Below are 15,011 nucleotides of genomic sequence, written 5' to 3'. Positions count from 1 at the left end.
GATTCCTTTACTCTTCTCTTCTTCGAGGAGCGTTTTCGATTTTGCTTCCTCTGGAGAAAATTCTTTGTGGAGCAGGTTACTTCTGCTCCACTGAGACCTACTCCCAGAGGATCGTCTAGTCCACCTGGTTGACCAAGACCGGGTAGAGAAAATGATAGCTTGTATAGCCTGTTGGATCTAGAGGTATGCTCCCGATCCTTACTAGAGGAGATGGTAGCTTGTGATGCAGCAAACGATAGAGAACTGGCTGTCCACAAAACAGAGGCTGTACTGATAACGGATAAGCGATCTTTTACGTATCCAAAGATTGTATTGGATGGGATGGAAATCAAATGGTCCACAAGCCTGAGGTGAGGGAGTTAAATTGACAAAAAGCAGAAATTCAAAGAACACGAACAGTAAAGGCTCAGACAATTTATTATCCTTTTTTTTCTCTCTCTCAGCGTAAAGCCGGTTTTAGCGACTAAGTCGGGATAGTTGTTATCAACGGCCTAATCGCGGTTCAACAGAGTACATCTATTATTACATTATTATTATTATATTAATTCTATTATCTTTCCCAGATACTTAGCGGTCACGGAGCTTTCGAACACTATTTATATCTTTTCAAATCAGTCAGTGCGGCCTGTAAATCAGTTCAATCAGTGCGGCCTGTAAATATTGCAGCAGTGCCATTGACGATGTGAGTCATACCATTTTTGAATGCTCGGCCTGGGAACCAGGTAGATTAAAGATCAAAGGGATTTTTAAGGTACCCTATAAAAAAGATAACCTAATACAGTCTATTGTGGACGACGAAGATATATTGGAGGCTTTCGTGGCGTTTATATCAAAAATTCTACGACAGAAAGAGCTGGATCAACGGAGGGTTGAAGAATGACCAAAGTTTAACGTAGACAGGGGCATCTCCGCCGAAGTAATGCGTGAGGAGTTCCAGCGCAGCTAGTCAACCAAATAGGGTGGAATTTTTTTAGTCGGTAGGAATCCGGCATACCTCGGTCGCTAGAACAACAGACCAGGTGGGTACAACAGACAGATTAGTATGGCAAGTCAGATACGACTCTGGAAAATGAAGAAATGGGGTAAGAACTTAGAAAGGTAAGTTTTGAATAATTTCGACACTACATAGATTTTAAACTAACATACGACATTCAATGATCATTTATAAACAATTCTCGTCGCATTTTGCACTTGACGGACAAACGCCCGCTTGTTTTCCGGCTTTCCATCTGAAAATAACTGCAAATAATTAAACACATTTCGGGACGCACACGTAGTTTGTTCACCCACATAACCTGAATTAGAAGCGCCCGCGACGCCGCCGTTGACACGTGTTCGCAATTAATTTATAGAGAATCCACAAAGCGCGTTAATTATTTCAAATGAAATCCGTGTTTATTTCGGATTATTTTCGGGTCACCTACGTGCCGATTTTAGCCGCTCTGGCAATTAAACGCAGGCCGTACACTGGCGGAATTAACGAAATCGTCGCCAAAACAATTTTGCGGAATTTTTGTTAATTTTCTTGTCATATAATTTCTAAAATTGTTTTTTATGTCTATGTTATCTTTAAAATAAGAAACAAAGATAAAATGTTTTCCATAATTTATTAAATAAACATTACTGAATAAACACATCTCCCATAGGAACAAATAGCATCATCATCATCATCATTCTCAGCCTATTTAACCATTTACAATTATAGTTCCTGCTTGCCATTCCTATTTATAGATACTCTTAATTTGCCATTCATATTTAGATACTCTCTTCAGTGCCTGCTTCCCTCACATATTTGGATACTCTATTTGTAGTTGAGTTCCTTGGTGTCTATTGTTGGTTATGCGGGCCCAAGTTATCCTTGCCAATTTCCTAATATCATGGTGCTATCTTAGGGTTTGGTTTTCCTCTAGGTCTCTTAATTCCTCGTGGGTACAATGCTTAAATTTTTGTGGTCCACCAGTGGTCCCTCCTTCTTGCCAGTCTTGCCCATTGCCACTTGAGGGATTTCATTCTGTGGAAGACATTTATTACCTGGGTCTTTTGTCGTATCCACTTTATTCTTGGTTATTCCCAGCATATTTCGTTCCATTAAGCATTGTGCGACCTGCCGCATGCCGTTTCATTATAATGTCGGTTTTAAAGTCCAGATTTCGCATGCATAGGTCATGACTGGTGGTACAGATTGGTCGAATGTTTTCTTCTTTAGATAAAGTGGCATTCCAGATTTGAATATGATTGAGTTTCTTCCATAAGTACTCCATGCTAATTTAATTCTTTGGTGGATTTCCGGTAGTAGAGATCCCGAGCTGTGTATTATTTGTCCCAAATATATGTATTCTTATATTATTTCCAGTTTTGTGTCATCACAATCATTGTCATATCACAAACCGGGGACCACCTGTTTGTGATATGACGGACAAACCGGTACAAAACTGAGATAATTGTATTTTTGGTTTAATATAAGGAGAGTAAAAAAGCAAAATATAACACTAATTTACTATAATACACCAAAACACTTTACTTTTAAAAACTGGACGCGCGTTTCACTAACTATGTTAACATCATCAACAGATTATTATCTGCTGATAAAAAAAAACAAATAACATAAGTTAGAAGATTAATTAGCTGTCTAAATGGGGTATTTCGGAGTAAAGAAATAGGGAAAGAACGGAATATGTATATGAGACCCCTGTAAAGAGTCTACCTTACGGTGCAGAGACATAGAGGATAACAGAAGCCAACCGAAGGAAACTAGAAGCAGTAGAAATGATATCGAATAATGAGACATCGAACGCAAACAACTTGTATGGTTTGGTTTGGATATGTGCAGAGCGTGGATGATAACAGATTTTCAAAAGAAGTTATGCAGTAGATACGTCACAACCAGAAGAAAACATGGAAGACCAAAGAAGGGTATAAAAAATTGAAAATAGGCTAAAAGACTGCTAAAAGCAATTAATGGCCAGAAACAGGGTGGGTATTTGACACGCATCAGAAGATGGTTACGCAAGGCGTTTTCTTTCATGAGCTCTTCTGTGACTGAAAAGCCCGATATGTCATATTATCTCTTTTCTGTACTCCAGAAATTCAAAAATCTCATGACTTTGTTGACTCTTTAATTTCTGGTTGTCGTTGTTCACTGAGTTTATAATTCTTCTCCATTGCGTTCTATTGTGCGCTGCTTCCTCCCAAGCACTGATTCTGAATGCTTATCCCTTTAAGTTTTCATGGAAAATATCCTTATGTGTTGGTTTGCTGGTTTTCTCTTACCATCTACAAGCTCACCGTAAAGAAGAGATTTCAGTAGGCGGTTTTTTTGCATTCTGCTGCCGCTGCCTGGATTTAGTAATCATGACTTCAGCGCTCTCGTAGCTAGCTGTTTCAAGGACAAATACGTTTGAGACATGGTGGTACCATTTCATTCTTAACAGTTGTCTAAGGTGTCTCTCTTGCAACTTGTTTAATGCGTTCATGTGCCGACGGTTTATTGCACCCAGGTTTTGCTTGTGGGGATTATTATTGCTCGCTACACTGCAAGTTTATTTTTTGTGATCAAGTCATGATTGTAGAAAACCCTGTCTTTTAATTTCCAGAACGAGGCGCTGCTAATTCTGTGCTGAATTTCAGAGTCGATATTGGCCTTTTCTGAAATGAAACTGCCGAGGTAATTGTGGAAGCACCGAATGATGTGAAAGTTAGGCATCGGACAACGTCGCAAGACGTTCTAAACGGATTTACAGGGTGGTCCGAATTGTATTCTGGAAACTTTAGTGGCGTATTGTGTAAATAAAAATAAGTAAAAAGTTGGTATAAACGTATGTCCTAAAATGCTTAGTTTCGGAGATACAGGGTGTAAAAGTTTCATTTTTATTTCGATTTTTTCCAAATATTTTATGAAGTAACGTCAATATTTGAATGAAAATTGGTGTCTGGGAGTTTTTTGACATATGATAATATGACTCCTACTTATAAAGGGCGTCACCTATATATTTTTTACTCTTTACTATCCACCTACTAGTTTGAAGAGTAATAACTTTTCGTTCGTACGACGTTTTTTACGTAAAAAACGTCTCTGGGTAAAAATCACTACTAGTAATGGTTCTCGAGATCTTTGGAATCGAAATTATCAATATCTTTCGTCGACATAAATTAAACATGTTGACTAAATAGTTATTGGACTGAAATCTTAAATTTGAAATGTTTTTGTGCCAAAAGTTAAACAGAAACTGTTTTATCTTAATTTTGCGCAGAAAAATTTATGATTCATTAAAAAAAATAAAAATTTCCCAGATTTATTATTTCAGTCAAATAACTATCTAGCTACTCAACGTGTTTATTTTTTGTCAATAATGACATGTATTGACTAATTCCATTCTAAATACCTTCAGAACGGTTGCTCGTAGCGATTTTTACTCAGAAGCTTTTTTTACGTAAAAAGACATAGAAATGTATATTTTTTCTCTCAGTAGTTTTATACAGGTACGGACGAAAAGTTATTAAATAGAAGTCATATTGACCTCAAAATGAAATTTCTCATGTCAAAAAACTCCCAGACACCAATGATGTTATCCAAATATTGACGTTACATCAGAAATTATTAGGAAAAAATCTCGAAATAAAAATGGAACTTTTACACCCTGTATCTCCGAAACTAAGCATTTTAGGACATATATTTATACTTTTTTACTTTATTTTAACTGCAGAATATGCTGCCGAAGTTTCCGGAATACAGTTCGGACCACCCTGTATTATTATAAATAATTGTATTAATATAAAGTTATCTCTAGCTATCGAATTTTAAAAAGCTATCGTAAAATTTCGTTTAATTTTTAAATTAGCGGGTCAACAAGCCCCGAACGAGCCGAACCGCGCCGCGAAAAACAGCCGACGCGACCCGCTCGTAAAACCGACTCCGTCCGTACATACATTCTCGCGGTAGTCGCATTATAGTTTTATCGTTATTATTTTTCGTTTTTCGGTTATTTACGAACAAAAATACGGCCCGCGCTCCGACACTAAGTGCCGTAAACAACGGCCGTCCGGATGTCTCCGGTCAGGTCGCCCCGCCAATTTATCTGAATTTTATTTTAACGCGTGCGTTAAATTTTATTGCGAACTTTTATAATCATCGCAGTTTAATAAGGCTCTTAGGGGCCGGGGACCGGACAGAAATTATACTCGCAGCGACCCCGTAGCAGCACGGGCGCGAACCATTTTTTACGATCGGTCGTGAGAGTTACGAGAGGAGATGCTGGTTTGCGAAGCGTTAATTGAACATCGGTGTGGCTCAGCACCACCACTGGTCAACGAAATCCATTTTAAATATAAAAGATGGAATATTTCCATAAGAAATACAAATGTAATGAAAAGTTAATCAAACAACTTTTTAACTAGATGTAACTATTTAGATGTAACTATCAGAAGCTCTTAAACATTGGCGCAAGAAGTGTTCTCAGATGGGAATACCTATTAATGACCACCTTTTTCTGTATAGCCAATTCGGCATAAGCGATACGCCCTCTGCCGGACATTTAGACAACTGAGCTATGGGCCATTAAATTTGACATTTGTCGTCTTTTACATTGTTTAGAACAGCTATTCACGATTCTCATATCGTTTTTGTTTCTTTTGCGGAAGTTTAATTATTATTGAAAGATGAATCATTATTGTTGTGTTCCCCAGTGTTCATCCTGGGTAAAGAAAAACCCTGAATTAAGCTTTCATACGTTTCCAAAAGCAGGAAAAGAACGTGTTGTTGTAGAAACAAAGTTAGGAAATAAGGAGCTTGTGGATAGAAGACAGATGTGGATTCGATTGTTGAAAATTGGAAAAAACCCATCTATTCACATGAGAGTATGTTCTTTACATTTTGATGAAAGTGATTTTCTTCAAAAAGGTAGGTAGAACTCCTATGTCGAGACCTCCGTAAGAAATGAATTAAACCAAAAGTTTTTATAAGTATTGAAGAATATTTAATTTAAAATAGGATGCTAAACAAGTTGGCAAGCTATTTCTAAGGAAATATATTGCTCGATACATACTTGATACATTAAAACTTTTGGTTGCATTATCTGATTCTCCGACAAGCAACAGAACCAATATCTTACCATTTTCACCCTCCTATAAATCGGTGTCCTAATTATATATATTTTTTAATTTCAGAAAGAGTTAAACGTAGAACATTGAAGCCTAAGACTGTTCCTTCAAAAAATTTACCAAAAATTTCACATGATGCTGCTGCTGGACCATCTTCCAGAATTCGTAGAACCAGGCAAATGGAAGCACATATGCTTAATGAGGCCAGTGCAACCAATAATGAGGCAACTAATGTGTTTCCTTTATGTGACGATGATGATAATGTTGAAGATCCACAAGAAAGAAAAGCTGCAGAGGATGTATTAGCTCAGGTTGATTCTCAAAACACAGTAGAAGTTGTACCTCCAGGACCTAGCAGCAGAGATAGTGCAGTTCAAGTGAATACACCAAAAGTTTTAACTCTTTATGAACTCATAACTAGTGATGAAAAGTTGAGAAACTTTACTGGCATAAATAACTTTGCAATTTTTGATTCTATACTTGAGATATTTGAAAAATATCATAAGGACAAGCGTGTGCGTAGATTAAGTATTAGACAAAGGATCATGTTGCTATTGACTAAATTTAAAACCAGTTTGACATACGTAACATTGGGCTCACTATTTGGAATTACTCCAGATTTGGCCAAAACCTATATCTATGAAATGATGCCAGTCCTTTCAAAAATTTTAAAACCATTAATTGTTTTTCCTTCAACAACTCAAATTACTAAGAACATGCCAATTTGTTTCAAGGAATTTCAGGATGTTAGGGTGATATTAGATTGTACAGAAATTTTTGTGCAGTCGCCAAAGTGTTTATGCTGCAGAATCAGGTTTTATTCACAATATAAATCTAACATAACTGTCAAATTTATGACAGGAGTTTCACCTGGTGGGCTTATAACATATATCAGTAAACCATATGGGGGAAGAGCTTCTGATAAGGTAATATTTGAAGAAAGCAATTTAATATCATTATTGAATCCTAACAGAGATGCAATTATGGTTGATAAAGGGTTTGTTATAGATGACATTTGTAATTTATACAAAGTAAAACTAATTAGGCCACCTTTCTTGCGACATAAATCACAACTTTCTTCAGAAGAATCAATTTTGAATGCCAAAATAGCATCTGCTAGGGTTCACATCGAACTTGGTTCACATCGAATGAAAGTTAATGAAAGTCCAATTTAATTTACCACTAAGAAATTCTTAGTGGTAAATTAAATTGGGCTTTAGTTCCAATGGTTGAAGATATATTCATAATAATTTCTGCAATAACAAATTTATCTTCACCAATTTTAGCAGACACCAGATTTTTATCAGAATGAGGATTTGTACTACTTGTACATAGAGACATAAAAATCTTAAATTTACTGTTAACCTTATTTTATTTAATTTTTATATAGAAACGTACTACATACATATCATTATATTTTATACCAGTAATAAATATTTATGCACAACAGTTGTGTATCATTTTTTCAAAATATTTATGTTTTACATTTATTAACATGTCACAAACAAATTCGTAATCAAAATCAACCTCCATTATTAACACACTATCATCAAAAGAAGCATATAACACAAAATATGTTTTGGGCAAAATCAACACTGCCATCCCCATCTGCACTTAGCCGTAATACTTGTGCTTCTTTTTAAGATGGTATTTACCATTTTCTTCGACCACATATTTTGCACTCTTGATGGCTTCAAGAATCGTCTTAGTTTTAGCTAGAACCAAGTTTCAAAATGACAAGTTGACAAAGTTTCAAAAGTGAGACAAGTGAGACAAAGTTTCAAAATGTAGGAATAAAATGATTAATGTGTACCAATATTTATACCTTCGAAAATACATTTTATCTCAAGGAGATAAAGTGGATTATCCTTGAAAAATATTATACCATCAGGGGAATATCCCAACCACCTGTTGGCGGAGGGAATAACTAAGCCACATTCCACAGTCATTCCTGATATCTTGACAAAAATGTCTCGTGCTGAACTCTCATATTTCAAGCCATGTTTTATATATTTGTTATTAATTTGGATGGGGTTGAAATATTTTATTGATTTAGTTTCCCAATCATCCTTTGAATAGGTGTAAATTTCGTAGCAGCGACTCCCAGTAATACGATATTTACTTTTTTTCCCCAATCCACTGAATGTTGTGGAGAATGTATCGCTTCCTCTATATCATCATTACACAAAGTGGACACTATTTGTGCACAGTAATCTTTTCCGACTGGTATGTCAATTGATGCCAAGTACAGCATAGTGGGTGACTGGCAAGCCACATTCAAAATAGCCTCTATGTAACTAACACAATAATTGTCAGTTTTTTCCAAATTTGTAGGAACATCTGTAGAGCACTCTTCTCTTCGACCTTAAAGTTCGACCTACAAATTAAAAAAATCAAATCAAATTAAGTAATTTTTAAAAATCCATCATTGATAAACTTATATGTGCTTAGCAATTGCTGAGGTAGGCAATTTATTACAAAAAAAATTGACTATATCATCGGGATTTACATCAAGCTGGCTTTTATATATACCTTTATTTTCAAAACATGGAATTTCATCCACAGATACAGGCTGATATTTTTCTTTGGTAAGGTTTTTTTGAGTAGCCCATAAACATTTTTTTTAGTTTGGAAAATAGAACCCAATGTCTCCACATCTTGTCTAAAAAAAAGAAACGGATGTTAAGAATATTATGCAGTTTGGTATTTCTACGTAGGTAGTATGTTAATTAAAATCATATCTGCATGGAAATAATTGGGACTTCAAAACTCACCTTATACATCTAATAAGGAAAGCTGAAACATGTTTGCATTTTCCGCTGTTTCCAGCTTTACATGAACATAACATACTGGAAATTTTAATGGATTTGGAAAGTGACAATTTTCCTGTTATTTGATGGGGATTGGAACCTAATGCACTTGACTGCAAACATAATCCATATACATCTATATAGGCAGAACAAGAAGATTCCTCAATTTTTCCGGCCAATATAAGATGTCCTGCATTTAGCACATTTTCACCTTCCACCACACATTTGGAATGCTCAGACCCACCTACATAGTTCATGAACTCCATGATGCCTCATATTGGATTTTTGTTAGTGTCCCTGAACAATAATTAAAATTCGCAAAACAAACCACAAAAATATCACACTTCCAAGCTAAAACACGTGCATAAACAAAATGTAAACAAAGAATAATGGCCAATAGCTATATGTCAACTGTCACCGTCGGCGGCGCTGCGATCTTAATCAGAGATGCCTATACTAAGCGCTTGCAAAGGTTAGTCTTGGGTCGAGATTTCCGTATGTAGGAAGAGTACGATGGCGTTTAAAATGTACTGAACAAAGAGAGGACAGTAAACACGTTGCAAAACGTATGAAATAAACCGAGAAACTGTGCACATCGCTAAGAGACGTGGAAGGGGATATAGCAGATTTGTCGCAGTTGACCGGTCGACCCAATCAATACCTCTGTCAGTACTTAAAGTTCTAGGGAAAGGTGTACGTCATGCGTTCAGCTTTACGATTTAATTACGTCTCGTGATACTTAATTTGTTTATTTATTAACGAGTTGTTGTAATTTTCCCTATAGCTTGAATTTTTTAAGTGCAAGCTAGAAACACTTGCATTTTTAGTAAAAATAAGTGGAATTGAGTGGGTATTCGATAGTGGTCGCGCTATTAGAACTCTGAATTCAAAAATCGATATCTCGAAATCTATTAAAAATAATAGGTTGTAGTTTTTCAAGAACTTTGTTAATATTTCTGCTGCATTTTTTTGTAGACAGTATGTGAAAATCTTTATCAATAAAAAAATTACACGATTGCTGAAAATTGCTATGCTCTAAAAGTAAATGGATGGATTGTTTACAATTTTTGAATGGAAAAAACAACCTTATCGAATTTTTCTTATGTAAACAAATTGTAAAATATCCGATCCTGAAAATAAAAAAAGTTTCAATATCTAAAGTAGTTCTTGAGTTATGGCCTGTTATGTGTTAAAAAGTTGAGTTTTTAAATTATCGCGATTACTGACGTTTTCTCGTTATAAAAAAAATGACACCCTAACGATATCCTTATAATTCCATTTCAGATGCTCAGAAGCATGTCTAATGATTTTATCTAGTTATCTCTTGAAAAAAAAATCTTTTAAAAATAAGCGGTTTGCGACTGTGATTTTACTTTACTTGATAGGGACAGGCGTATCGGCAACGCCGCAACAGCACACCGTCGCGCATCGCGTCGGTCAGTCGCATTTCTCTCACTCCAACTTAATAAGATCCCTATGGGATTTACTTCCACACATGTAAATACCGACCCAAAAGTAACAGTTGCCAGCACGGTATACTCGGGATTTCATCGATGAGCAGATAGTAATGGCTCAAGACAAAGAAGACCTAGATGACTAGAAAACTGATAGAAGAATACGAAAAATGGGGACTGGAGCTAAACAAGAAAAAGACAAGATTGGAAGACCTGGTATTAAATAACAATAGACAGGGTCGCTGTCATGTATGGAAACGGTCGATTATTAGGTAAAACATAGGAGGTACCGCAAAAAGTTAAATACAAATGTTATAGGATTTTTAAATATCTATTAGGGAGTAATAAATTTAAGTATACAGGGTCGATCATAAAGTCGCAAAAACTAGCAAATATGTAAGATATAAGTTTTATTATTATTTGATTTTAATTTATTAAACAATTGTTTTAATTTCCTTAAAATACTGTCGGTCGATCGGCATGCCACTGGAAATTGACCTCAAACGTCTAATCTTTGTACACAACTCATAGACTTAAAATAAAATATAGACTACACTATTTACATCTCAACGCGGACAAACAACCTTTTTTGTACACATGTTTACTTCTGGGTACAGTCGACCGAGCCTTCCTCATCCAGCCTATGTTGTCACGTCTTTAATATTATCAATATTTTTTTTCTTGTTATACACATATATTGAGATATTAATACTATAGTTTAATAAAGTAGGTTTTAATATTCCATAGATGTATTAAATAGTCCTTATTCTACTAAATTATAAGTCGGATACTGTTTAATAAGGATAAGTTCTTTACAATATGACAACACCGATTAGAGGCGAGGGAGCCTATTCATTCATTTATTACCTTGTAGTACGTGTCGCACGTGTGCGGTAAAGCTTTGTTGCCGCTATCTCCGCGGCTGTATTAACGCATTTTCTTAGCTTGTAGTCCTTAATTGTTTATTTTATTGACTTTTTCTGTTCAAAAACTATAAAATATGGTTCGCCAGTGCCAAATTTGCAAGAAATTTGACTTTAATAATCCATTTAAGTCTTGAAACGACTTTTGACCGGTAGGCAACTCTCAATTTACCCATTGGGAGTCAGTGGCGTTGTTGTAGAAAGGCGCTTATTTAGATAATATTTTAGTAAAATGTAAAATCTGATTTTTTTCTCTTACATTACATTATTTACTTACTTACATTGTAACAAAATCATAATTATAACCCTGTTAATAATTAATAATGTTTTTATTAAAAATATATTCCGGTTTATTCTAAAATTATCTTCAGAATCTAAAATAACATACAAGAATTTTAAAATGATATTACATTATGAAACAATATTTTTTAATATACCGGGTCGTCTCAAAAGTGGCTCAACCCTATAACTTTTTTTATTTTTTCAGATAAAAAAAAAACAGATTTGTATGTTACTAGGTATATGACATAAATTAGGATTTATTGACGTATTCAATTGTTTTTGGTCTCTTCCTGTTTCGCCGAAATGATTACATCTTTTGATTTTTAAAGGCACCCTCGGTTTATTGCTACTTTATTCGATAAAAAATGACACTCTGAATAGAATGACATATCATATGTCAACTTTTGACATTGTCGCTTAAAAACATATCCTATTTTAAATTTCAATCCAGTTTTTTTCAATCCACTAAGTTTTAATCAAGGAGCCTTGGAAAAATAGTTTTGATCGTCTAATAGGTTTCGTGTCTTGTCTAGGCCGGTTAAAAGATGTACAAATCGTATTTTTAATCATACATATGTCAATTTTTTCAAATGGAACAAGGGTGACTCATTAGCATATTTGGAAAAAGCATTTTTTTATGAATATATTGATACCACACACTTGGTATTTCGAGTCAAATTGTCGTTATGAACCGCGTGTTACAATTACAATTAAACCATATGCGAAAATGTCAAAAGTTGACATATGATATTTCATTCTATTCAGAGTGTCATTTTCTATCGAATAAAGTAGAAATATACCGAGGGTGCCGTTTAAAAATTAAAAGTTATAGTCATTTCCGGTGACACAGGAAGTGACCAAAAACAATTGAATGCGTCAATCAATCCTAATTTATTTCATATACTAACATACTAAATCTTGTTTTTTTATTTGAAAATATAAAAAAATTATGGGGATGAGCCACTTTTGAGCCGCACCCGGTATAATAAAGACAGTACCGAGTTAAATAAATGTAGTTTTTATTTTATCCACTTCCTATCACCTTCCTTGCTTTAATGGAACAGATTTATGTTTTCTCTAATTTACATAATAAGACATCACTTAACTAGAAAAAAAATTACAACAATCATTTTTTTTTCTCTCCCTGTCGCCGATTCTATTATATCTGTGGAATAGATCCGGTTTTGATTAATATTAGGGGTTGTAAATGTTTGACTAAAATTAATAATTTATTATTAATTTCAAAAATTACGTAATTTCGATTATAAAATTTCTTCTATAACGTGTATTTTATTATGTTTATCCTTTTCGGACTCTAAGACGTTTTTTCTAAACTTTTATGTAAAAAACCTGTCCTAAATCTTAATAAAATATAAAAACGTTTAAATACGATATATTTTTAATTTACTTATAGCTTCATTAAAATAAAAAAATTACCCGGCTATGATACGGAGAGTTCAGGTGTACTTGAGAAACGAAAGAAGTGTTGTGTTTCTCGGCAGAGTCGTCAGGGAACGACCGTTACGACAGAGACAACCTATCTATCGCTCGTGTCGCACTCGTTATAACCTAAAACAATAACACAACAATAACAAGACAGTGTCTGACCGCATGTTCCAGCTATTTATGAATGAGATGCTCAGTCTATATTTTATTTTAAGTCTATGACACAACTACATTGTTTCCATCGAGCAGATACCCCTATTTCCTTCTCTATCCATTCTCTCTTGCACTCGTTGATTTTCACAAACCAATGTGTGATGAAGCTTTAGAGCGTTTTATGAATGGATCATTGTATCTCCCGAGTTTAAATATCTTTGCTAGTAGCTAATAGGCATTTAAAACCCCATTACAACAGTATCACAGTTTCGGCAGAATGACATCATTTAATCAAACTGAACATATCGAAATTAATTTCTCGTAACTCGGAAACGGTGGGTTTGAGGTACATTGTGAGTATTTCGATTTTTGCTTAGAATTGAAGGAAGAATTGAAATATGCAATGATATACAGGGGGCTATTTTAAAAAATGAAACTTTGATGTGCCAAGACTTTATGACCGACCCTGTATATATAAATTTATTACTTGCCAATAGACATTTAAAAACCCTATAATTTTTGGATTTAACTTTTTGCGGTACCTTGTACGACTGTTTCCATACATAACAGCGACCCTGTATAAATTGAAACCTACGAAGAATCGAGCGAAGAATATGAGATGTGGGGGTAAAGGGGTAAGGGGTAAAAATCGCAAGCAAAGGGAGATGCGAAAAGGATTACAATTTTCAATTTAATATCAATTGAAAACATTATTGGACCCAAAAGAACAATTTGGCGAATTTTGTTTACATGTTCTTTAAAGTTTTAGTCTCTTCTTAATAAAGGTTTTTACAGTTTCGTGTTTTTGCCACAGAATAATACAAGTAAAATAAGTACATATTAAAGAGAAAAATGTATAAAACTATTTTTATGAGTGACATAATTGTTCGTCCATGAAGAATATAAACGGAAGAATAAAATACCATCAATTCGGTCCTTCCCTGATTTAAATTCTGTTGAGTCGCAAACATTAAATTTAGAAAAATTAATTTTAATAACCACGCTCATAACGGACTACAAAATGTACTACGGAATGCTTTATGGAATAAGGCCCATTAGCAAGCATCATATATTTCGAGCTCTTGATGCAGAGAGAGAGCCAGTCCTTCGTTTAACAAACCGTTCACATATGAACGAAGATTTGTTACTTACTACTCTTCGCTGCTTCGTTATTCTCATGGATCATTGGGATTCCGCTGGCAACCTCTTGATTTAAATCTTTCTTTTATTATGAAAAATGTAAAAGCGCAGAGACTTAATATGCGAAATGTGCCGTTGCAATAATAAAAAATAAAATCCACCAAGTTAATATTCTCGTCGGTCGTCGCAGAGCCCCGTTTCGCGATGACCGGTATCGCGGATTTGAGGTTCGTTACCGACGATGAGAAAACGTTATCTAATTGCGAAATGGCCATTTCTTCAGTTCAATGTGGGTACTACTAAAATATAACTACTAAAGTATAAAAGAGACTAATTGGACACTGATTTATAAAATCTTTATTTCTTGGATTCGTTTATTAATATTAGTTTAGTAAAAGTGTGTTCTTATTATACAGTATGGAGTAGAAATATGAACTTTGAAAGCTGTATATATTGTCAGGCTTATATGTGTTCAAAATGGGGGTCTGGAGAAGACCCCCAGAGGCTACCCTAGACTGCATAAACGAGTCAATGTTAGATGAAAACTACTCCACATCATCAGAAGATTATAGAAACTGGCAATTTTTAATCATTAGCGGATAGAGGAGCTGAGAGAATATTTATCAAAACAGTCAATAAAAATCAATTGATACTGAATCTACCTCGAAGTATACAAAATACACAAAGCGTATTTAAAACCTTCAACG

The 15,011-nt window shown here is 34.7% G+C and overlaps 1 protein-coding gene across 1 annotated transcript; it reads left to right on the top strand.

Moving 5' to 3' along the window:
• The first annotated feature begins 5,655 nt into the window (after positions 1 to 5,655).
• LOC115878502 lies at positions 5,656 to 7,271 on the top strand. Its single transcript, XM_030895038.1, has 2 exons — positions 5,656 to 5,896; positions 6,163 to 7,271. The coding sequence occupies exons 1-2, from the start codon at positions 5,656 to 5,658 to the stop codon at positions 7,269 to 7,271; spliced, it is 1,350 nt and encodes a 449-aa protein (XP_030750898.1).
• Positions 7,272 to 15,011: the final 7,740 nt, after the last annotated feature.

This window comes from Sitophilus oryzae, unplaced genomic scaffold, assembly GCF_002938485.1.
Source record: "Sitophilus oryzae breed Bouriz unplaced genomic scaffold, Soryzae_2.0 scaffold_1515_pilon_pilon, whole genome shotgun sequence".
NCBI classification, from domain to species: Eukaryota; Metazoa; Arthropoda; class Insecta; order Coleoptera; family Curculionidae; genus Sitophilus; species Sitophilus oryzae.
The sequence above is the reverse complement of the archived record's forward strand: the minus strand, read 5'-3'. Positions and strand labels throughout refer to the sequence as shown.